This window comes from Pteropus medius, unplaced genomic scaffold (assembly GCF_902729225.1).
Source record: "Pteropus medius unplaced genomic scaffold, Ma_sr-lr_union100, whole genome shotgun sequence".
Lineage (NCBI taxonomy): Eukaryota > Metazoa > Chordata > Mammalia > Chiroptera > Pteropodidae > Pteropus > Pteropus medius.
Genome location: NW_024349798.1, coordinates 15,227,944 through 15,253,055, shown reverse-complemented (window position 1 = coordinate 15,253,055; position 25,112 = coordinate 15,227,944). Strand labels below are relative to the sequence as shown.

The 25,112-nt window shown below is 53.6% G+C and overlaps 1 protein-coding gene across 1 annotated transcript in view; it reads right to left on the bottom strand.

Moving 5' to 3' along the window:
- Window positions 1-25,112, bottom strand: part of XYLT1 (xylosyltransferase 1) — a 188,907-nt gene that overhangs the window by 102,430 nt on the left and 61,365 nt on the right. The window contains exon 3 of the mRNA XM_039885582.1: window positions 11,367-11,874. Coding sequence (XP_039741516.1) covers window positions 11,367-11,874 — 508 coding nt within the window. The remainder of the gene's footprint in view (window positions 1-11,366; window positions 11,875-25,112) is intronic.

Sequence of the window (25,112 nt, the reverse complement as noted above, 5' to 3'; positions counted from 1 at the left end):
GGGCCTGGCGGCTGTGGCTTCGCTGGGCTTCCAGGTCACCTTGTCAGGCCCTCCGTCCTAGGACTCCCAGTATGAGTAGGGGCGAGGGCAGAGGGCCAGACGTACGGGTCACCCGCGGGGACTTGCTGCTTCCCTGGGCGGCTGTTACCACATTCAGGTTATAATATGGGTGACTCTTTTGGGGGTACAGTGCAGGAAGAGGCAGCCAACCACCTTACCTTCTGTGGTTCTCTCCCCAACCCACCTCATCTGAACGGGCATAGCGGTCAGCTCATTCTGAGGCGGGAGGCGGCAAACTATGGCCCTCGGGCCAAATCCAGCCCGTCTGTTTTATAAATAAAGTTTTATGAGCGCACAGCCAGCCTGTTCGTCGGCATGGCGTTTGCATATTGAGTGGGGGTGGTTAAGACAGAGATTTTATTAATACTCTGCAGAACCTGAGGTGTTCGCCCCCGTCCAGGACCAGTGACCCGGGGGGAAGGGCAGAATTGGAAGGGACAGGATGTCGTCCCACGCTGGTGCTTCCCAAAGTGTGGTTTGGAGCAGCGGGAACATCTGCCGGAAACGGCATTTCTTGGGTCCCGCCCCAGACCCGGATCAGCACCTCTGGGGGCAGAACCTGGGAGTCTTCATTTTAGGGAGCTCGATCGAGCATGCGAGCCGCTGACCTTGGCCATGGCAGAGACCCGCTGGGATCTCAGGAGATGAGGATCTAGAGCTGTTACGGATCTGAAACCTCATGGGGGCTCCTGCGAAGAAAGCAGACCCCTTTAGGAGAATGAGGGGGCTCTGGAAGCTTCCGACATCTTGTTCGGGACTGATACAGAACGTGTTGCCGTAACTGGTACAGCATTTTAGCAGGATCATTTGATGGTATCTACTGAAATTTAAAACAGATGAGCCTTCGGCCTACCGATTCCATTTCTTTGGGCACACCTAGCAGCCAGTCTCAATGCGGGGTCCCCAAGAGAATCAAGCGCTACCGTCCTGGGCCATCGATTATAACCAGCAAATTAGCTCTTCTCCAATTCATCTGGAACGGTGCTGGTTATGCACCGTCTTTGGGGGAACTGAGAAAATAGTCACTCGACACAGCAAAAAACCAACCAAACAAACAAAACAGGTAATGAACTCAGCGTCCACTGACAGATGAATGGCTCAACTGTGGTGTAGCCAGACTCCGGAGTAAGAATCAGCCATTACGAAGAATTATAGAGGCGATAAAAGACGATGAGAAAATAAATGATATATTTTTAAAAAATTACGTAGGTCTCTATTTCCTGAGGGAGAAACAGGTCTCAGACCTAGATACACGTCCAAATGAAAAACGCAAGTTCTAGAACTATGCATCGGTTTCATGTACTTTTTGAAGTTCCCCATCCCCCAAACCAGATTCTATGTTTTTGCAAGTTCCAGATTTATACATCGGTTTCTTATAATACAAAGCCCAACCCGCCACAAAACAAACCCTATTTCTGCATGCGTTGGATATAAAGATGTAAACGGACAACAGAACCATGCCTGCAGGTTTGCCGCTCAGAGAGAATCTCTGGGTTAGGTTTTCCCGTGATCTGCAGTGTTTTCTGGGTTTTTGAAATAATGAGAATGTACATCGTGCTGCTTGAATAATTAAAGAAATCGTAATGAGCATGCGTGCTGCATTAGCTGAGCAAGTTTTAAAAATAACAGGAATAAGCCGGCTCTCCATCCCACTGCCCTGTCTTCCTTTGGCTGCTGGAAGCGTCACGGGGCAGGGGCCCGGCGGCCTCGCAGTTAATCCCGCAGGCCTGTCGCTCCCCCGACTGCCCGCGGGACGCTCTGAGGTGAGCTATTAATTTGCACTTTGTGGCTCATCCTCGATTCTGATTTAGGGCAACATAAACCCTCCTCGAAATTCTGAAGAACGAATTAGTTTACTAATTTCGCCATTAAGAGTTTATCAAAGCGAGCACCATTTCAATGGTCTCGTAATCAATCATCATTTTCCGTGTTTATCTCCTATTCAATTTTTACCACAGGGTTCTATACACACCAATTTGCCTGATGCACTTCCTACATATGTTTTAAATTACTTTATCATTGTATAAATTTCACAGCCATTAAAAGGCTCTAATACCAGGATGGCTGACGTGGTGTTAAAAATTGGATTCAATTCCACGGGGTAATAAATTGTGACCTAAATCCAATCTCTCATGGGTGACTGAAGGATACGATGAAAAATTATTGCTTTGTCATTTTTACAGGAGCTCAAATACACCACGACAGCTCAAAACCAGCAGGGAAAGGGGAGGCAACCAGCGCTGGCTGTTTCTCACTCCAGACGGTGTTGCAGGCGAAGCCTGAGGGGTCTCAGATGGGACCGGCCCCCCTATAGAAGCCGGTGAATTACCCGACTGCATGGATCTTTCTGGAACACATGGATATAGCTCAGGGAACATGTGGACCCGCACGGGTGTCCTTTAGCCAAAGGTTCCCTGCTGCTTCAGGGAACAAAGCACAGCGATTAAACGCTTGGCCACTGGCACCAAGGTCCCTGAGTGTAGAGCCTGGCTCCCCCACTGAGGAGGTGTGTGATTTTAGGTGGGTTTCCTGCCTCTCTGAGCGTCAGTTTCCGGGAACACGAGTGTTACAGGAATAAACGATCTGCTATGGCTAAAATGCTTAGGATCGTCCCTGGTACTTAGCAGCCCCGAGGTGAAGGTTCCGCTTTAGTATTTAAGGACAGGTACTTGTCCAGCGACCTCGCCTCTTTCTGGTTGCAGGGAAGAGGATGGTAATGACAGCTGGAGAAAGGTGTTAGCATGGCAGCTGTGTCTCGTTCGGCAACAGGTCCCCGTTTCGGGGGCCCTGGGTAGCTCACACATAACCAGCTGCACCCAGAAGAGGAACGACTCACAGGGCAAGTCCTCTGGGAATCACCATTTGTGCCTTGCCCTGGGGCGGGCTCTGGACAAGGTGCTCACGGAAGCCGAGGCGAACATCGTAAACCGCCCTGCTGTGGAAACGGGTCCACCAGGCCCACCCTGGAGGCTTCTGGAACCATAATAATCTGCAGCTGATGGGGAGCAGGTGCTTGGTAAATATTTGCTGGCCGAAGAGAAGGAATAACTGAAGTATTCCCCAATACGGCATTTCATTCAGCAGCCCGAGTGTCTTGTCTGAGCCTTTTGCAGATGACTCAGTACAGGGGGCCCTGATGGCCTTTCGAGGCAGGTGTGGTTCGGAGCCTTCCCCCAACTCCCATTAGCTCAGCAAAGTGAAAGGAAAGAGGCCTCCGCTCTGTTCTTCTTGCTCAAGGCAAAGACGCAGGTCATCTAAGCCCAGCGACTTTGGGAATTAAGATCTGGCTGGGAAGACAGCAGGCTGACCCTCCTTCCCATCCCCAGAGCTCCCTTGGGGGTCTGGTTAGTTCCTCACGCCCCCCCACCCCCGCCTCAGGGCCTTTGCACGTGAGGCACCCCCAGCCTGGGATGTTCCCCTCCTGCCCTCCTCCTGCTTAACTCCGCCCACCCTTCCTCTCTCTGCCCAACTAAAATGACCACGCGTCTCTGCAGAGGCGGCGGCGGCCGCTGTTGCAATTCTGCATTTATTCCGGGTTCACGTGCTTCCCCCGCCACGTCCAGCAGGCTGCAGGCTCCATAATGACAGGGATTCTGTTTGTTTTCCTCCCGAGCGAATCCCCTCAGACCTCGTGCCCAGCCCAGATGGCAGATGCTGGATGAGTAACTGTCGAGTGAGTGAACACTGGCGGGAGCTGGGGACATACATTTTCCGTCCCTGGTTGACAGCTGTGCCATGCACGGAGACTTCTAAACACTCCCTTCGCCTGGCACACACAGGCCTCTGCACAGCTCCCGGAACGGGGGGTGGACACTGAAGCTCAAAGCAACGGTGTAACAAGAAGGCTGAGGACTCTGACGTCTGAGCACTGGCTGTTCAAAGGTGAGTAAGCTAGCGCCCCCTGCATCCGATGGGCGGGGCTGGGGCAGAGACAGGTAAACAATGAGGCGGCGGGGGTAAGGAGGTAGGGTGGGGTGGGGTGGGGGCTTTCTTCATGTCACGTGACAGCCGAGGGCAAATGCTGTCGGCTCTGTGGGAAACAGATCTGCCGTCACTCCCGTCATCACCCAGGCCACCTGCAGTACAGCAGGGGACTTCTACCAGCTCCCCCGCTGCCATCCTCATCCCTCACAATCTACTGTCAACAGAGCAGCCAGGGGGATCCCCTTAAACATGTCACATCCAGCCCCTCCAGTGGCTCCCCCAACTCACTCGGGTCAAAACCGCGTCTCTCGTGGGCCGCGAGGCCCCCCCTGCCGCTCCAGCCTCGGCGTCCTTGCCGGCCCCCGTCCTGCCCGCTCCGCCCCGCGACACCTTCCTTCCTGCTTCGGCTGTCTCCATTGTCAGCACCACCGCCTTGCGATGCGGGATGCGCTTCGCTTTCCTCCATGTCAATTACCCGACTTCCTCCCTCCAGGTCGAAAACTGCAGGAAGCCGTTCCGTTCTCTCTGTCTGCTTTGCTCACTGCCATTTCCCCCGTGCGGAAAACGGTGCCCGGCGCGTAGTAGCCTCTCAACCAATGTTAGTTGAATGAATGAACGATCTCCTTACGGCCGGAGGTTCGGAACCGTTCCCTCTGGGGGCAGCTCGGAGCCTTACATTCCCTCTTTGAGCAGCTTGTGTCCATTGCTGTCTTTCGGTCACTCAGAGATGGCCGCTCGGACTTCCTTGCTCTTTCCCTTCATGCATATGGCAGTTGGCCAAGACCCCGTGTTTCTCTGTTTGCTGCCTGGTCCCCTGCCCCCACCCCCCAAGACCAGGAGCTCTGTGAGGTTGGATCTTATTATCTCTCTTGTTCATCTATCGTAGTACTTTGTACTTGCTTGGGGTGGGACCGGCTGCTTGACAGGTATTTGTTAAATGACTGAAACAAATTAAATGTATTTAAGTGTGCCAGGGGGAGAATGGCGTTCACATTCAGGACGGTTCCCTGGGGTTGTCCTAATTCTCACCGAGGTGCATAAAACCAAGAGAATGTAACATCGGGGGTTCGCTCACTCACTCGCTGACCAACAGATGCTTACTGAGTGTCCAGCCCAGTGCCCTCCTGATGGGAAGCCTTGGGGGACTGTTGGCCACAGCTGCCCGGCACACGGTAGGAGCTCAATAAAAGGAGTATCAGGCTGGAGTGGTCTTTGTGTCCCCAAAGAAGGCTCTGAGCCCAGAATGGAGACTCACAGTCACCCCCTCCGATTCGCTGGCCAGTCCCAACAGCTTCGTCTGCCCACTGGGACCGCGGCAAGGACCTGCCCACAATGTCCTCGTTTCCACTCCGTCCACGAAGCTGAGTCCGACCAGAAGCAGGATCGCTGGGTCGTAAGGACTTCTATTTCTAATTTTCTGAGAAGCCTCCGTATCGTTTTCCATAGTGCCCGCACCGTTCTGCACCCCCACCAACGGTGCATGGGGGGTCCCCATTTCTCTGCACCCTCATCGACTCTCGCTTCTTTTTTTCTTTTTGCTAACAGCCATCCTAGTGCGTGTGAGGGGATGTCTCACCGGGTATGTGTCCAAAAGAATTGAAATCAGGATCTCAAAGAGATGTCGGCCCTCTCGGGTTGACTGCAGCACTGTGCACAATAGCCAGGATGTAAACACACCCTAAATGCCCATCGACGGAGGAAGGGACCCAACGGAATATTATTCAGCCTTAAAAAAGAAGAAAACCCCGCCTTTTGCAACGGCATGGATGAATCTGGAGGACATTATGCTATGGAAACAAATCAAAAAGCAAAAAAACCAGACTCAGAAGGATAAATACTGAATGATCCCACTTACGTGAGGCATCTCAAATGGGCAAACTCTTAGAGGCACAGACCAGAACAGAGGGTGCCAGGGCCTGGGGGGTGGGGAACGGGGTTCCAGGGGTGTGCGGTTTCTCATCCTGCCGTCCTCACGGCCCCCTCTGCGCCAGCCCCCGACCTCCTGGCTGCTTCGGGAACACGCCAGGCCGTTTGCTGGGGCTGTTTCCTTTTCCCGGTCATAGTGCCCTCGCTCGCTCCTGTGGTCACCGACCTCGAGGTCCCCCTTCCCCTGTCCAGTCACCCTGCCGTGTTTGTCTATCAATCACAGACAGACAGCGGACTGTCGTCTCCGGGGTCACCTGTCGCCTCTGGTCTGCACGCCGCCCAGAGGCGTTCTCGGCTTTTGCTCACGGCCAAGTCCTAGAGGAAGGGTAGGCAAACCACAGCCCTACCCACCTGGTGTGGTGTAGCCAGCCCTCGAACTAAACACAGTCTTAAAATTTTCAAACGGTTGGGGGAAAAAAAAAATCAAAAGAATACCATTTCGTGACCCGTGAAAATTATGCGAAATTCGCATTTCCATGAGTATAAATAAAGTTTTATTGGAACGCAGCCACGCTAGTCATTTCCTTGCGTGCCGTCCATGGCTGTGTTCATGCAGAGCTGAGTCATCGTGAGGGGGACCCTCATGTCTATTGTCCAGCCCTTTACAGAGCATTTTTGTGACGCCCCGGCCTTGGACACTGAACGTGGTCTGCTGGTTTTTTTCTGGGCTCACCACAGTCAGCCTCCTTCTCTTCCCTAAGAACCCAAGAAACACCTTCGGGGCCAATGAACCATAACCGAGAACCTCCCTTGGCTGGGCTTTGTGCCTTCATCAGCAGGAGACGAAAAACCGGTCCAACTGGGTCCCCTGCGGACCCAGCCTTTGGGGAGGCGAGTCACGTGGGTCGTTTGGGCTCCAGCACAGCACCCCGTAAGTGCTGTGCCTTTCGGCTTTTCACAGCTGTTCCCTCATTTTCTCATCGTGGTACATACAGCACGAGACCTGGGAGAAAGCACTGCCTCTGGCTGACAGGTGGGGAAACTGAGGCGCAGGCCCCAGGGTGCGCATCGTGGCCGAGCCGACAGCCACATCTCCTTTTCCCTCCTTCGCCGGCCGTGCCTTCAAGCTACAGGCTGCGGAGACGTACAGGAGGGGGACAGCCCTTCCGCAGCTGGCGGTGCCATCTGCCGGTGTCTCTCTGTAGCAGGCGGCCAGCCTCCCCCCGCCGCCTCCGTCCAGAAGCCCATTTGTCCAGAGCCTCGGGCCTTCTGCAAAGGCTGATGGGTAAAGCCACGGACAGCTGCCTTTCTGGCAGAAACCCCCTCTCTGCCCATCCTCACTCGGACCCCCGAGCTGGCTTCCCCAGTCACGTGCGAAGGCGTGCCAACCTGCGGCCCGTTAGGCGACTCGAAAGCCATGAGCCTTTGCTTGTCGCGCCTCGAGAATCACTGCTTCGGTCAGCTGCTCGGGCGGCAGCCCACCCTGCCTCCCCGCCCTCGGCTTCCTCCCGGACTCCTCACGGCTTTCGCCTGGACATCCCACCCGAGCTGCGGTCACAGCTTTACCTGGCACGGCAAAGGGTGAAGAAGTGTGGGAGGGACCAGGGTCACTTGAGATGGAGGGCGGCCGGGGGGCCCATGAGGCCCGCTGGAGGGACCTTCCTGAAATTTAGTTATGCCACGTGCAACGAGGCAGGAAAGCTGCGTCCCCGAGCTCCTGGCACCAGAACGCCTCCGACAGGTTGAACGGGCTTTATGAGGAACAGCGTTTATTGGGAAAGCCACCCGTGCCCCTCACCAGGGTCGACGTACCCCCTGTGGCCAGGGCCTCTGGGGGAAGGTGTGGTCTGGGAAGGCTTCCCTGAGGAGGTGGCATTTAGGCCGCGATCTCGAGGGAGAAGAGTTGATAGCTAGACAAGGTGGGGCGAAGCGGGGGGCGAGGGGGCCGGGGAGAGCATGAGAGAATGCCCGAGGCACGCAGGGCCATATCCGAAAAACGGAGCGAGAGATGCAGCTGGGCCACAGTCGTGAAGGCAGAACCAGGATTCGAGATCCAGGGCCTGGGGATCTTGGGATATAAAACCACTTTTTTTTCCAGCCCAGGCCACCCTTGGCCTTCCAGCTGACATGGTGTCATTTCTGGGAAATGCTGTGAGGTCCGGCTGGAGTGACTGGAGGCCCTCAGGTGATTCTGGAGCCAAGGAAGCAACAGGAGGCCCAGGCAACTGTGAGGCTTGGGGGTGGAGCTGCCTGGCTGGGGTTAGAAATAAGGCCTCTGCGGCCGGCTGGGCACCCCGCCCGAGCTCACTGCATCTCTCTCCCAGCGCCACTGGTGGATGGATGGTCTGCACATCCCTCCTTTCCTTGTCAAAACGTGTCCCCATTCCAGCTGCCTTCTCCAGGCGGCAGAGAGCGGAGGAGACAAGTCACAAAGGCAAGGGATGTCTCCACAGGAAGCAAACCGTCTCCTGGGGTTCTAGATGCTTCCTTTTCCCTGAGTGGTGCTGGGGTGAGGTGACAGGAGGCATCGGGATGGCAGGACTGGGGCCCTTTATAGGAGTCGACGTTTAACATCTATTTCCTTTCCTCTGAATTTTTCAGACTTCAAGCCAAGAGGAGCTGCATCCTTACTTATATGCAACGACTGGCATCATGTAGGCTGAAGTCTGGGCGATGTCGGATGGTGCAGACACTGGAGTGTGCATGCACACGTGTGTGTGTGTGTATATTTACGCGCATCTTAAATTTCCCTCCCTTCCTGCTTCCGTTTCCTCATTTAGCAGGAAATAAAAGGACCACTGGGCTGGAGCTCAAATCCCTCCTAAGCAGAGGGAAATCGGGTGTCATGGTTTCCAGGATGGGAACACAATCTCTGTATGGGGTGTAATTACATCTTAGCTTTCTGCAGAAGAATAGTTTATGGCTTAAATGCTATTAATTGTAAGCCGTTTTGTTCCACGGGAAGTTGTTCATTGATAACTACCCAATTAGGGTTATTTTGCAATTAGTCTATTCACAGTAAATTTATTGCAAAAGGGGGAGGCCGTGGTGCAGCAAATTAAAGCATCGCCGGGGCTGGGTGTGCGATGGCTCTTAAATGCCAATCTTATTAATGAGCTCAGAGGTCCCTGGAGGCTGTGTCACCTTGGCTGCTGCAGCAAAGGCCACAGGGAAACCCCGAGAAGCCCGCATCGTGCCACCGTGCTGGCGAAGTCTGACCAGCACAGGCATGGGAGGGAACCCCTGGCTTCTGCTGGCAACACTCACCCTCCGCCTTGCAACTCCGCTGATGACAGAGAGATATGGCCTCCAGGCTGTAGGGTGTGCCCGAGGTCTGAGCTGGAGGGCAACCATCAGCCTTCTGAAACGGGAGCGTCTTCTGGAAGAAGACACGACCTCTGCCGCCTGCGTTTCAACACCAGCTCCGCCATCTACCAGCTGTGCTCCTCCGGCCAGGCCCTCAAGGGCTTTGAGCCTTCATTTCCTCATCAAGAAGATGGGTTGCAAAGGACTTGCCTCTCAGGGCTGGTGTGAGAAGCGGATGCGACATCAGGCACAAACAGTGTCATGCACGCTAGTACACTAGGCTCCCCGTTATCCGTGGGGCATACCTTCTGAGACCCCCAGGGGACACCTGAGAGCACAGAGAGTCTTGAACCCCAAAAATATTATGAGTTTTCTTAGACTTACATACCTGTGATACCAATAAATTAGGCACAGGAAGAAATGAACAACTAACGAATAACGAAAGCGAACGACGGTAACAATACGCTGTAATAAAAGTTACGTGAATGTGGACTGAATAAAATGAGGACGACCTGAACGCCAGCCCTGTGGTGCCGCGATGGTCATCTGATCACCCCGACTGCTACTCAGTGCCCAGCGGGCAGGGAGCGTCCGTCCGCGGCCTGGAGACACCGAACGAAGGGAGGATTTGCGCCCCCAGGAGGGACATTTCATCACGCTACTCGGCACGGAGTTTAAAACTCATGCCTCGGTTGTTTCTGGAATTTTCCACTTCACATTCTCAGACACGCAGTTGACGGAGGGTGACGGAAACCTCGGAAAACAGAGCCGTGGATAACGGGCTGGGGGGTGGAGGGGAGACCCTAGCGGACACAGGATCGGAATCTGGCGGCGGGTGTGGGGCGAGCGATCGGCGGCCTGCGGGCCAGATCCCGTCTTTGTAGGTTGAGTGTGACTGGAACGTGACCAAGCACGCTGGCGTGTGTACTGTCTAGGGCTCCTTTCCTGTCACACGGGCAGAGATGAGTAGCCGTGACACAGACCGCGGGGCCTCAGGCATTTACCCTTTGGCCCTTGATAGAAAAAGCGTGTGGACCTTTGGTATATGGTGAGTGCCCAGTATCATGCCCGCAGAAGGGCGGGCACTCGGCTCCGGCCTCTGACGCTTCTCTGCCAGGCCCCGCACTGGTTAACAAAAGATATTGGAAACATCTCCCTCCATTTACTTATTTCTACACTCTACCTGCCAAGTCCCATCGAGAAAAAGGTTGAGAAACCCTCAGCCAGCTTAGATGAGGGTTAAAAGGCGAGGGAGAAATGATCCTTTTTCGTTAAGTCTTTCTGTTTAAAAGAAAGAAAGTATTCTGTACCGAAAACTTACTGAACACTTAAAAAATACAGATGATCTTGACTAAAAAAGTGACGTCGCCACTGCGCTGCCCCCACATTGGGAGCCCCGCTGGGGTTGCTTGCCATAGATGCTTCTAGGGCTCTCTATGCACTTAGCACGCGTGGCTCCTCCCTCCATGTCCTCCCTTCTGTGACCAGCGGTCAACAGAGAGGGTCCTGTGCGAAATGAGGAAGCCTGAGTTTAGCTCGAGTTCCGCCTCGAATGAGTTGGGTGACCTTGGATAAGTCTCCTCCCCCCACGGGCCTCTCATTCTCAGCCGTCCAGCGAACACACAGAACCAAGGTTTCTCTAGGAACGGGGGCGGGGGGGGTCTTTCTAGTTGGCTTTTTCTTGGAGGCCATTCCCATCACACACTTCCCTCTGCGTCAGCGGAGATGCAGGGACCCAGGAGCTGCTCACAGTAAGGGGGGCCACCGGCCAAGTCTTCCTCGCTGGCGTCAGGGGATTGAAAGGCCCTGGCTCCCTGCCCTGCCGCCCGGGGTGGCTCCTGATTCTCTGACCTTCGTCTCGATGCTGAGAGATCACAGCACCTCTGGTCCCTGTTACAGCTCTGATCACTCCCTGCCTTGCAGTCAGAGAGCTGATCTGTCACCGGTCACCGGCACACAGAAGAGTGTCCGGCACAGGGCAGGAAAGTGGGAGAGAGAGGCAGGGAAGGAGGGAGGAAGGGAGGAATTAATGTTGTTTTTCAGAACGTCCGAAGTCAACGCAACCCATTAGAAACCTTTCGAGTCATATTCAATTACAATAATATGCACGTCGGGTCTAATCCCGATATTCTTCTGAGACAGAAAACACACCATATCGATACAGTCCCCTCGCCTCCTGCAATGTCCGGCCGCGGGGGGCTGGCGCTTACCTTCCAGGGGGCAGAAACGGGTCACCTTCTCCGGCATCAGCAGCCCGAGCTTGTGGCGGCAGTAGGTCTCGCCGATCTCCTGGCGGCAGTGCTTGGACTTGGAGCGGGACAGGGCAGAGATGGCCTCCTTGCCCGAGATGTCGCACTTGAGGGGCTGGTCGTACTTGACCTCAGGGGAGCTGCCCCCGCTCTTCCTGGCGTGGGGCTGTCTGGGGGGCTCCTCCCCACGGCTGCTGTTCACCGAGGCTCTGTCGCCGGCAGGCAGCACCTCATTGGTGCCTTTGTCCCCGAGCGAGTGTCTCTTCCCCTTCTCCTGCTCCAGCTTCCTTTTCAAGAGGTCCTTCTGTCGGCTCGGCAGCTTCTTTGCCGACTCGGGCTGGTGCTTCTGCTTTTGGGTCCTGGGTGCAAAGTTGCTGTTGTCCACATTCTCAAAGTCTTTGGGGACCGAGTTCTCATTGTTGCTGTCCGTCCGCACTTTCTCTTTCGGCCGGTGAGAGAAGTAGCCGTCCTGGAGAAGACGGGAAAGAAGCACGGGAGGGAAATGTTACTGAGCCATCGCGCCAAGCAGGTTGGCCCTTGGGGGAGCGGGGCGCCGAGGTTTGGCGGTCTGAGCCCTGCTTTCAGGCCCCGCCTTTGCTACGAGCTTAATTTCAGCTAAGACTGTTCTCTCTGGACGTGTCTCGGCTTCCCTGTCTGGAAACGCGAGACGATCCAATGAGAAACTAGGCTGCCGCAGGCACCAAAGGGCTGTGATTATGATTCTCTACGCTTGTTGTTATTAACTGTACCTCCCTTTCAAGTCAATGTCCTTGACTGTCTCTGCCATTGGATTGTGGACATTATGTTCCAGCTTCCTGTTCAAATTTCAGCAAAGAGTGCCGTGATGGTTTATTTAAGGGCTGGCGATGCCACAATAAAGTTATAAAGGGAGAAAGTATGGGTAGGATATCATATGCATTCCACTGCCTTTAGGACATATTCATAGATCTATGCCCATAAGAGAAATCAGACCGAGCCACAGTCAGTTCTGAGGGAGAGACATCCCTGGATATTCTGAGGGGAACAGACCCTTTACAGATGGTCCTGACAATGAATCCCGGGGGAGACGCCAACTTGTGACACTCTTGTGTTTGAGCTTTGACTTGATGATTACGCCTGGAGCAGAACCGATTAAGTCACCTGGGGAGGGGGAGGTCAAGAGACAGACCACGAGTCATTCTGGAGACGGTGCATGGCGTGGGTCTTTCCAGGAGGCGGGCGTCCCAAATCAGCCTCCCCCATCGTTTCTAAAACATGTAGCTTCTGCTGATTGCCCATTACCAAGGCCTTAACCTGAAAGAGGATCCAGTGTCCCGAGCCTAGCCCTTAAGGGGACGGCCTCTGAAGCCACAGAGAAGGCTCCATAAACCATTGCTACAGAAACACATGGGCCATGAACAGAAATTCTGAGGGATGACTTCCTCGTTAGTTTTCCTAAATGTACCTACAAAGGGCTCCCGAGGAAGAGAATGGCAGGCACAGGACAGCAGAGACAGCGCTGCTGCCTGGGAGAAGCGGACACTTGGCGGGCCAGACCGCACCTGCCACCTGTTTTTGTAAATAAAGTTTTATTGAAACCCGGCTATGCCTATTCATTTATGTATTATGTACGGAAGCTTTCATGCAGCCGCAGCAGAGGCTTCTGGCCTGCAAAGCTGAAAAGATTCCTATTTGGCCCTTGAAGAAAAAGTGTGCAGACCCCAGCTCTCCAGGAGACTGAATTTAGAAGACAGCCCTTCCCCGAGCTTGGTGTAGCTGGCTCTGCCTCCAGTGGTTCAGCCGCGGTCTGGAGAAGAAGCTACATGTGGCTGCCCCCTCCTGGCCTTTGCCCCATCTCCGCTGGCATCAAGCACTGCTATCTCCTATTCGGGAGAGGCCGTTAGGAATGAGAGCTGACACTAAGACCCCTCAAGGCCACTCTGAAAGTCGAATATTGCTATTCTTCTCATTTTATGGGTGAGGGGACTGGCATCAGTTAACTAGCGACTTGCCCAAGGTAACCTGGCTAGTTGGTGGAGGACCTGGGATTCCTACCAGACAAACCACAGAGCTCGTGCTCTGGGCTACCAGTCCCACCGCCCACTTCCGAGAAGCCACAGAGACATTCGGGGACCCATCACCCCGTCACCTTAGGCACTGCAGCCTGCCTCTGTACCTCAAGGTCTGGCTCCCTTCCCCGCCACTCCCATCTGGGATAGGTATGTCACCTGCAAACAGCCATCTTAAAACCCACTGGGTGGCAGGGAATCACAGAGAGAGAGAGAGAGAGAGAGAGAGGGGACAGGAAGTAGGGACCACGAAGCGCCAGGAGCTTGGGGTGGCAGGAGCTGGGAGGCGATGGGGTTGGAAGAAGAAAATAAAGAGATGCCGAGAAGGGAGGGCTGAGTCCGTACGGGGTCGCAGAGCAGCTGCCGGTCAGACACCGGGGCTGTTGTCATATCTTGGTTGGTGACGGGGACCTTCCAGTCTGACACCTGGTTCCGGTGTTCCTGACCTCCCCACACAGACTTTCAAGAAATCCCCTCAGTGAGGTGCCGTGCCTCTGACTTTGAACCCCAAAGATATTCTTCTTTCCCTTCTTTCTGACCAGAAGCCCTTGAAGAACCCCGAGCAGCCTCTCTGGCGCGTTTTCTGAGCACTTGCTACGAGCCAGGCACCACACGCGACGTGACCCCCTCACACTAGCTGTTGTCTAGTGCCCCTTCCGTTCGGCCGAGAGGTAAACCGAGGAGCATTTGGCTCCCCCTTCTCTCTGAGGGTCGAGGGTGGGAGGGGTCTCCCGTTGGCTCATGTTAGCCTAGGTTGGGATGGAGCTGGATATTGGGGGGAAGGGCAGTTAATAAAGCGCTTGGCAAATCTTCCATTTCTCTCCCTTCTAGACACAGGAGACGCCGTGCTTCCTGTCCCCCTGAAAATCAGGCTCCGCTAAGCAACCTGCTGCGGCCGAGACACGTGACCGGAGCCAGGACAATCTGCCACATCCCCCTGTCCCCAAGAGTACCCAGCCGCACCCCCGATGGTGGAGGCCCTGCGTCCCTGAGTGAGGCCAGCGTGGAGCAGAGACTCCGCGGACCCTCCACGGATGGGAACAAACCTGTCGCTTTCTGCCGCTGAGATGTGGGAACTTTATTCACCAGGGCACGGCCCAGATCATCCTGGTTAAAGCAGGGGCCACCCTGATCTGCTTTCTTCCTTCCAGCCGTCCTCAGGTACAGAAACCTTTGTTTGTTTGCTTGTTTGTTTTTTGCCTCTAACAGTCAGAAAATCAGTTTACCGACTCCCACTGTCCGAGAATATGAATTTAAATCCTGTCCCTCAGCCCGCTTTCTGGAAGTTAGCAAGAGGGCAGAGAGGAAGCAGAAACACCTCCGCCCTCGACAGCCACCTGCACCCTTGCTCAGCAGACGCATCCTAAGCATTATTCTTGGGCTGTTCTCTTTCCTCTGTTAACTGAGGGTTGGAATTTGTGCCCCCCCCACAGCAGAATCTCCATAAACCGCTGATGGCCAAATGCTCACATTCGCTGGAGCTTTCTGGCAGAACCTCGGCACAACCAGACATGAGGAACGCACTAGCATCGGAGAATGGCCAGTTCCTCGGGTTAATTTGTAATATCGGGACCAGGCGTCACTAGGAATTCCACTGTGACTCTCGATTTCTACGACCCTAGTCTGCTCAGAGTGGCCCTGCGGCCTCCCGCCGGCCCCAGATGCGACGACTCGGCTGCCTCAGGACGTGGGACGAAGCGAGCGAGCGTAAGAGGGAAGGGAAGTATTTCGCCTTCTGGAAGGAGGGGCTCACAGACGTGAGCCGGAGAGAGGCACCGTCGGGGAGAAGCGGGCGTCGCTCCGAGACCTGAGAACACCTGTCGGTCACGCCGAGTCGCCTTCTGTCGTAGCTGATGAGCTCTCCGCCCCTTCCCCTCTTTTTAAAAAGTTTTACTTCATCGTGGTAAGAGCCCTTAACGCGAGATCGACCCTCGACGCGTTTTTAAATGCTCGGCACAGTATCGCTCTCTCGACGGGCACAGCCTTGTCCAGAAGACGTATCTGGAATGTCCTCACCTTGTATAGTTAAGACTCCTCGTTTCCCCATCCCCCAGCCCCTGGCGACCACCACTCCCCTCTCTGCTTCTGCGAATTTGACTATTTTAGATGCCTCGTCTAAGTGGGATCCGCACTATGTGTCCTCCTGTGACTGGCTGATTTCACTCAGCACAGTGTCCTCAGGATTCCTCCATGTTGTCATGAATGGCAGGATATCCTTCTTTTGAGGGGGAGGCTGAGTGATCCCCGTTGAATGGCTAGAACACCTTTTCTTTATCCCTCCCTCCCTTGATGGACACGCGAGGTCACCTCACCTTCCCTGTAGCTCTTCGCCTATCTGCCAAGGGACAAACAGGTGTCGGCTTTTCTCTCCTTTTCCTGGAGAGCCAAGATCCGGAAATCCAAACCCAGGTTCCTTTCCCTATAAAATCCAACCCTGGGAAGTGATCATCATATCCTCAGCTCCCGGGAACCCTCATGCTCCGGCTGATCACACCCCTCGTGCCCCGAGTCCTCTCCACAAGGACTAAGCAGGCCCTAATGAAGGGAAGGAAACAAAGGCCCAGGGAGATTAAATAATCTGGCCATAGTCACACCGCTAGCAATGAAGTGACTCAAACTCTTCATGCCTCTGCCTCCTCACCTGGACGATGGGGAGGATAATACTTCCCTTCTGGGGGCTCTGGCGAGAGCGAATATATGTAAACCTTGCTGAACGTCCCCACCACCCAATGCAGGAGGACGAATGAGCAGCAAGCCCGGAACTAGGTTCTCTAACGATGAACACTGGGCCTCGACCGTCTCACCCCCGACGGGGCTTTGCCCGGAGGACAGGTGGGTTATTATTTCTTCATGATGATCAACTGGCTGTATCTCCATTATTCTTAACTAGTCCAACGCTCTCACCTTGGGTTGTTTATGCAAACGCAACCCTTTGACTTATTTTATTTTAATGGACTTATCACAATGATTGCGCATTCGAATGTTTGTGTGAGAGCTTCGAAACTCTAATTGCTCGGCTGTCGCCTTGCATCTGAGCTGCTGCTAGCATCCGTTTTTATTCTGAGGAAATAATTAAATGCAATAACGTCCTCCGCTCCCATTCATTCAACCTTGGGCATGTTTAGAGCCAATTTCAATCAGGTAGAAATATGCTAATCACAACATGGCTCCGAGAGGCAGGTTACGTGACCCAGGCTACCGTTTGGCAGGTACCTGGGTCTTTCCCTGGTTCGCTAACGTCCAGACGCCAGGAGGCCTCTGTACTTGCTCGGTCAGTTGAGTCTGTGCCCCTTGGTCCTGTTTTTGAACGGGCGGAGGTGGGTGGCTGTGTTTTCTAAGCGCTCCGCTCATTGATAAACCTTTCCTCGTATTTTTGTGTAGAAAGAACACTGGACAGGAGGGAGAAGGCCTGGGTACTTGTCTTACTTGAGCGACTGTCCAATTTTCTCCTCTGCAAAGTGATGGGTCCTGAGTGTGTGTGACTAGATGTCCTCTGAATCAGTCACCAATGGAAATGATCGTCTAACGAAGTGCTGCCATTTCGGCTCATTGAGAAATAATCTGATGCACTTTAAGATATCGGAGACAAGGGATAGATGGGCGCCCCCGAGGGCCTCTGGTGTCTCCCTGCCTCATCCTTTCATCATTCTCTGCCGCCGCTCCTGGATCTGGCACAGACCGTTTCAGTTCCCTGTGCCTCAATGTCCTCATCCGTCACCGAGGTCTGAGGCTGGCCCCCCCGACGCAGGCACTGAGAGAGTCTGCGAAGCACAGGACAGTGTCTGACACGGACGCGGTGTTTGGGAAATGCGTGTCTCTCGGGAAGCCCCCGTGTCGTACAGCGCCCTCAACGTCCCGAGCTCTGTCCCAAGCCCCCGCACGTCCTCCTTCATTTAACCCCACTGATGACCCTGCAAAGGACACACTGTGCTTTCTTCCCCACTTTGCGCAGGCGTGTGCTGAGGTTCAGGGGAGTGGCATGTCTAACTCTAGATCTCGGAAGTGGAGGAGGCAGGATTTGAACCCAGGCCGCCGGGGTCCGGCGGCCACGCCTGCCAACGCCTCGCCACCTCTCGGCAGCTGTCAGGAGTAGGGACGGTGCCCCACGGACACCCCGGCCAGCCGCGCTGCTCGGACGTGAGGTCACTCATCCCACCCTTGCTCATCGCGACCAGCTTACGGCGTCCTTCCGTGTCGCGTGGACGCACAGCCAGCTGAGTGGCCGTCTCCTGTTGAACTCAGTGTCCCAGGCTTCGTTCCAATCACCAAGGTGACCAAGACCATAGGGAAGGGCACTGGGGGCAAAGCCCGCACCTGCTCCCCCAAGGACCTCCGTGCCAGGGTGGGTGAATGGTGGAGGTGCAGTGTGCATGGCTGCGCCCAATTAGGATGTGCAATTACCCAGGCTGCCAATGCAAACAGACCGAACGGAGGAACGGAGCCCCCGTGGCTGGCTCGTTCGCATGCACGACACGCGGCTGGGCTAGCCAGCGCTCAGAGAGAGAGCCACGGCTGCGCTGGGCACAGGCCGGCCCTGCCTCCATAGAACCCCGAGCAACGAGCCCGGTGCAATTTAGCACATTTATTTATGCGGACGTGAAGCATGGCACGGGGTGTGGAAGGCAGAAGGACAGAGCTGGCCTGGAAGCCAGCCTCCTCCGGCCCCTACCCCCGAGAGGAAGGCAGGAAGCGTCACTTCTCGGGGCGCCCGTTTTCTCGTTTACGAAGAAAGGGGTAAAGGGGACGCACACAGCCAAGACGTTGGAGCAGGTGAAATAACACGATGCATCTTTAATTCTAGTTCACAAGAGAGCACTTCGCCCGGTGCCTGGCGATGCTTGGCGCTCAAGAGACGCTCTCTGCGGGCGTCTGCGTCTGGTCCCCTGACGGGCAGACTCCTGTCTTTCGGAAAGACAGGCGGGTGAGGCGCGGTGCGGTCGAGTCTGGCCTCTGCCGCTTCGCAAACGGCCCGGGCACAGAGCCTGACTTTGTGAGCCTCAGTTTACCTCTCTATAAGACGGGCGTTATAACCAGACCCTGCGTGGGGAAGCTTTTAAAAGAGTTACTGCATGTAGAGCACTTAGCGTAGTGCCCAGAACTGAGAGAATGTTAGCTGGGACTTGTTCACGTAGAATTCATGCTTGAGACAGCGAGCTCGTGTGGTGCTTCTCAAAGCGTGGTCGGGGGACCCCTGTCGGGGGGCCTTCAGGGTCAAACTATTTTTCATCATAATATGAAGACGTTATTATCCGTTTCTCTCTCATTCTCTGACGAGCGCACAGTGGAGTTTTCCAGAGGCTGCGTGACGTGCGAAATGGCAACAGATTGACAGCAGAAGCAATTGGGAGAACCCAGCGGTCTTGTGTTAAGCCAGATATCGCAAAGATTTGCAAACATGCAAAGCGGTGCCTCTCTTTTGTTGTAAAAAATCATATTTCCATTAAAAATCTTCACGTATGTAGCTATGTTATTATTGTTATTTTAAGTAAGTTAATAAACGCTTTACGGTGACTCAGTTTCAATTTCAATACATAGAAATAATTGATAGGTATAAGCTACGGGAACAAAATCTCTTTGGGGGGAGGTCTGTGATAACGTCTGAAAGGATAAGGGGCCCCCCGAGACCAATTAAGTTTGAGAACTGTTGACATAATACATACTCGTAATCCTAATATCTACTTATTAAGGAAAAAAGTTTAAGACCCTTTCGGGTTGGGTGTTTCTCTCTATGCCAAGCCTGTGGATTTATATTTTACTGGTGCACACAATGAAGACACACAGGATAGAATCTAGGTCAAGTGGACCTAGGGTGCTGATAAACACTTTTATAGAGAGAGAGGCAGCAGGAACCTAGAGCCCCTGACGTCCTGAACCAGCCTGCAGAGAGTGACTTGCTGATGAAGATGTGCCCTTTGTTCGAACTCCACCCAGGCCCCTCCGAGCCCCTTCTCAACCACGCCTCAACCTTGGCCTCTAAAGACGAGCAAGCACTAACATCGTTTCTGACAGCTCAAGGCCACAGCCCTAGGATGACTCCAGCCTCCCCTTGTACCTCCTGCACGAGAAAACTCAAGGCTGCCCAAAGAATTCAGTTTGTTTCAGCCAAACCCTAAGTTAGGGATCCTGCGTCCCAGCCTCCCACAGGGAGGGGAGGTGCCTAACATGGCTAAGTGCAACTTAGCAAACCCAGATGGCTCTGACACTGCAGACTCCTCTTCCTGCTTTTCGTCCTGTTCCCTTACCTGGCTCCGTGGAGCCGCCGCCTACACCCCTTCAATTCCTTCAGGCTCCCTTTGCAAAGCGCAGTCACCTCTGTGCAAACCGTAGTGGAGTCCAGTCGATGCTGGGCTCTTCCCTGTCGCGACAGTATTTTACTAATTAAAATCTGTCCTTAACGGTGTTGTTTATCTCTGCCCAAAGCCGCGTGGCCTGGACCTCAGCCCCTAAATGCCACATCCTGGGGGCATAAGCATGGGAGTCCCGTGGAAGTGCGCTTGGAGCCCAACGCAGGCCTTGACCCGTGTGCTCCTCCCAGCCCACCGGGCGGAGGTGACAGTGCCAGTCACAAGGAACAACTAAGTCATCTCGCTTCAATAGCAAAGCCTTCTGGATGCCTCTAAGACAGAGTTTCTCAACTACGACACTACTGACATCTTGGGCCGGCTAACACGATCGTGGAGGCCGTCCTGTGCATCGTAGGGTGTTTAGCAGCATCTGTGACCGCTACCTGTTAGATATAACACTCCTGCGACAATCGAAAATGTCTTTAGACATAGCTAAATGTTCCCCGGGTGGCAAACATCACCCTTGGTTGAGAACCATGGCTCTAGAGGCAAGTGAGTCTGGGCAGACTTGGTTGTTCAAAGCCTGTTCCCACCCAGAAACCGCAGCCCCTGGGGACCAGCCAAAGCAGTCAGAACAGGAAGGCTGAGCTGGGGAGGAAGGAGGTGGCCGGGGGAGGGGAGGTAACTGCACGGGGAAAACGGGAGGATGGTTGGGGCCCCCAGCTGAAAAAGGGGTGACCCAGAGATGGGGAGGAGCTTTCATTCGGGCAGGGAAGAGCCCCCGAGCTAGCCTCAGCTCCTTAGCTTAAACCAGAGATCACGATGGGGCCCAACGGTCCCATCATGGGCACAGATATTTGGTTTGCTCTATAGAGTGTTTTCGTTTGCTTGGTTTTTAGTCCCAGACAACACTTCAAAATCTGGAGATTTTTATCTAAAAATCAAGATTGCTGCCCCCTCTTGAAACATCAGGGGGACCATGTGTGACGGTTGTCTGGGGCTGAGCAGTGGCCCTGTGGTGTCGAGAGGGCCGTCTGCTCCGCGGGAGGTCACAGCTCCCTTCCGGCCTGGCCCGTGTCCCCTGACCCACCCGCACACCGGGAGCCTGGGAGTTGTGAGCATGAAGGAAGCTAAGGACCCAGGATCTTTAGCCTCGAAGGCCTCAGAACCCTGAGCAAATCCTTCAAGTCTCGGGCTTTGAGGAAAGTGGGACCACCCCACACGGCACATTCTGAAAGCGTGTGGTGGCATTTCTGGTTGCCATGATGACTGGGGGACACTCTTGGCAGCTATTAAGTAGGGGACACCAGATCCTTAGCAATGCATATGGGAACACCCGTTGCTGAGCAGCGAGGGACTGTCCTGCACCCCACAGGACCTCTGAAGGTCCCTAAGATGTCACATGGGTGAACGTTTAATTATCGCGGCTAGGAGCCTAACGCAAATGACACAGAGAAGTTCTGGAATGATTTCGGTGTAGCTGAATTTTCTAGGAGTGTCACTATCATTTAATGCAAGGGGAGATTTTACATCATTCAGAGTTTTACCACGATTTCAGAAAATGGCATCATCGACATCTGCACAAGCTGTGGTTTTAAGTTGCCAATAAACACACCTGTTATCCACCTGCTCTGTAACCACTGAACTCCTGTGATTCGACATAGCTGACCTCCCATGTGCCTTCTGGCCCTGGCTATTCCAACTGCGGTCCACCGTTATCCACTGGGACTTTGTTAGAAATGCAGGGTCTCAGGCGCCCGCTGGACCAACTGAGTCAGAATCTGCATTTTAACGAGATCTCCAGGTGACTCGCCTGCACATTAAGGTCTGGGAAGTGCTGACCTAGTGTTGTGGCGTCTGATCATTTAAAGAATGCAATCTACATTACTTTTATTACAAATTACTTTCCTATATCATTATTAGGGCAGCGTACTGACCTGTTTCAGAGTTGCGAGTGGAGTAGGTGATAATAAGTATAGATTTCATTTCCGGATAGATAAAAGGAGTATTTTTAGAGATTCGTTGCATTAAGAAGGGGCTGCGTCTGGTAGGGCTGAGAAGTGCCGGTTGCTTCATTCTATAAGCTTTAATTGGGTGCCTACTCCCTGCCAGGCAGGGCAGGGGCTGAGGACAGGAAGGTGAATTAGGACAGGGTTCCTGCTATCGGTAGAGATCAGACATAGGAGAGGGAGGAGGGTCACGTGTACGTAAATTTCAGTGACGGACCAGCAGCGAAAAGCGGGCTGTGGCGATGGACCTGTGCCAGGGGTTTCTTCGAGCATTGGAAGCCGGTTGGGGGTTCAGGGAAAGTAGGGGAGGCTTTCACAGGGAAAGCAGTTCTCCCGCCCCATCTTGAGAAGGAAGAGTACGTGTATGAGGCAGACAAGAGCCAAAGGAAGGAGAGACCAGCAAAACTCAAACTGAGTAATAACAACCAACGTAGCTAACACTTGTCGAACAGTTCTTCTAAGAACAGTGCCAAACACTTGATAAAGATCATCTTTAAAAATCCCAGAACAAAGCATTGATCGATGGAGGAAGCGTTTTCCCCATGGTTATGTATATCAAATCTTCACATGCTACGCTTTAATACATTTCAGTTTCATTTGTCAATTATACCTCCATAAAGCCGGAGGAAAATCCAGGGACAACTCTACTGAGTAGGTGCTATTACGATCCGCATTTTACAGACGAAACTATGGAGGCGCAGAGAGGTTAAGTAGCATGCCCAGAATCACACAGCATGGCTACAAAACTGGCATGCTCCTCGCACGGGCTGTTAACAACTGTTATCAATAAGTCAGCCAACGACAAGGGCTGGCGAGGATGTGGAGAAAAGGGAACCCTCGTGCACTGTTGGCGGGACTGCAAATTGGTGTAGCCACCGTGGAAAACAGTCTGGAGAGGTCCCGAAAAATTAAAAGTAGAACTACCCTAGGACCCAGCGATTCCACTGCTGGGTGTTTATCTGAAGCAATCCAAAACATTAATTCGAAAAGATACATGCACCCCCATGTTCATTGCAGCCTTAGTTATAATAGTCAAGATACGGAAGCAGCCTACGTGCCCATCAAGAGACAACTGGATGAAGAAGAGGCGGTATATGCATATACAGTGGAATCTTACTCGGCCACGAAAAGAATGAACTCTTATCGTTTGTGACAACATGGACGGACCCAGAGGGCATTATGCGGAGTGAAATAAGTCAGACAGAGAGAGACAAATACCGTGCGATTTCACTTACCTGTGGAATCTAGAAAAGAAGAATAATACATGAACAAAACAGAAACAAATTCGTGGATGTAGAAAGGAAACGGATGGTTGCCAGATGGGAGGAAGGTTGGGGGCTGGGTGCAAAAGGGGAAGGATGAAAGCGCACACCGGTGGTTACAAAAGTGGGGGATCTGCGAATCACAACCAAAGCAAAGAGTCGACAGGAGGGTAACGCTGCACGGCGGTGTCAGACTTGTGAGGCCGACGGTTTCACTGTCAGGCGTATGAATGTCTAAGCGCCGTGCTGCGTGCCTGAAATCAACGTAATATCGTATGTCGACTCTAACTGAAAAATAAATTAAAAAAAAAACAAACCAAACCCTGCTAGCCTTTGCGGGGCGCCCCCATGTGTTTACAAAATAGCCCATCGCGAGCGACCGCGCCTCCGGTGAAGACCCTGGAACAAGGTGATCGCTCGCTCGCTGTGCTTGGCCGGTCTTCGAGGAGGAGGGGTCAGCAGGTACCAGGCTGGCTGCTCACACGGCTTGGGTCCTTGGAGGAAAGTCGTCTCGCCTCGCTGCCTCTGTCTCTGTTCCTCGAGACTAACCCCAGCTCTGTACCCTCCGAACCCCGACGCGCCCTTTGTCGTGGATTTATTCTTCCTACACATCTTCATGGCTTCGCTCGCCTCGGCTCTCTAGGAGCTGTCCTTGTTGGGGCCGTCACCTCCTTCACATTCTCCCGTCCAGGTCCTCTGGGAAAGGGACACTTACGGAGACAAATGGGCCTCCTGCGGATGGAGGAGATCCAGCCGTCCAACTCATCCTTCGCATCTGCTACGTACCCGCCCCCGGCCCCCCGCACGCCCTGCCACAAGTGAGTCATGAATGACACACTCGTAAGCTCATGACTGCAGAGTCTCTGAAGAAATGTCCATGCTCATGGAGCCGGCGATACGAATAAGGTAAGATGCCTGTAAATAAATAACTATATACGCGTGTATACACACACACACTCACACACGCAATTAATTTGTATCATCTATCTGGAAGCTTGAGCCATTTGGGCTGGGAAGAGAGAGAAAGGAGAAGGCGGCTTATATTTCCATCTATGTGACTTCAGAGCTGAGCCTCCCGGCAGCTGCCAATAAATTATTTTTACTATGCAGAGGTACAAATGAATATGCTGCTGTCGTCCCCTAAATCTCCTTTACGAGCATGCGTTCGCCTTGGCCCACCCTACCAGGGACGGGGGCTTCCAAGCGAGTTTTCACTGGCCCAGCTCCCCAGGAGGCTGCCGTTTCGTGGGCCTACTCTTTGCAAAAGCAGGCGCCCCGTTGGCACTTCCTGTTTACGTGTGAACTTGGCACGCCACGGAGAACGGCCACCTCTGTCGGAGGGCCACGGGATTAAAGTGACGGCCGCGCCCATGCCTGAGGCGTTGGAAAGTGATTTATGCATCCTGGACTGAGGGCTGCTGCTGTTGATGTGCTGTTCTTGGTCACACAGTTCATTAGACCTTGACGTTCTCTATGAGGCTTCAGGGTGGGCAAAGCAAAACCCCATCACAGCCGATGTTTGCGTGCACTGCCATTGCCCGAGAGAAAAGTTCTGGACACTCCCTGAGGATGGAATGTGTCCAATGTCTGTTTCTGAAGCCGTGCTGAGCAAGGAGGAGGCAATGGGCAATCACGGGGGGCTGTGACTGCAAGCTCCGGAGTTGCTCTTCTGGATTTGAAACCTGGCCCCGCCACCTGCTACCTGTGTGACCTTGGGAAAGTTAGTTAACCTCGCCGAGCCTTGGTTCCTGCCTATGTAAAATGGATATAATACCATCGAAACCTCACGGGGTTGATGAGAAGATATGTTGACATAACCAGGGCAAAAAAAAAGACGATTCACAGCACAGAGTGAAGCAATCGGAGAAGGTAGCTGTCTGTTATCGACATTATTTCATACAGACGTCCACAGTAACCTTTCACGCGCTCATCCGCGTACGTTTACTGAGCGCCAAGTGTGGGCCAGCCACTGTCTTAGGAAGCAGGGTATGTCTACGAATAAGACAGGCAGGTGCCTGTTCTTGGGGACCTCACATTTTAGTCCAATGAGATAAACAACCAACCAACAACAACTCAATGAAAAGATAGCATGGAATGTGATGCT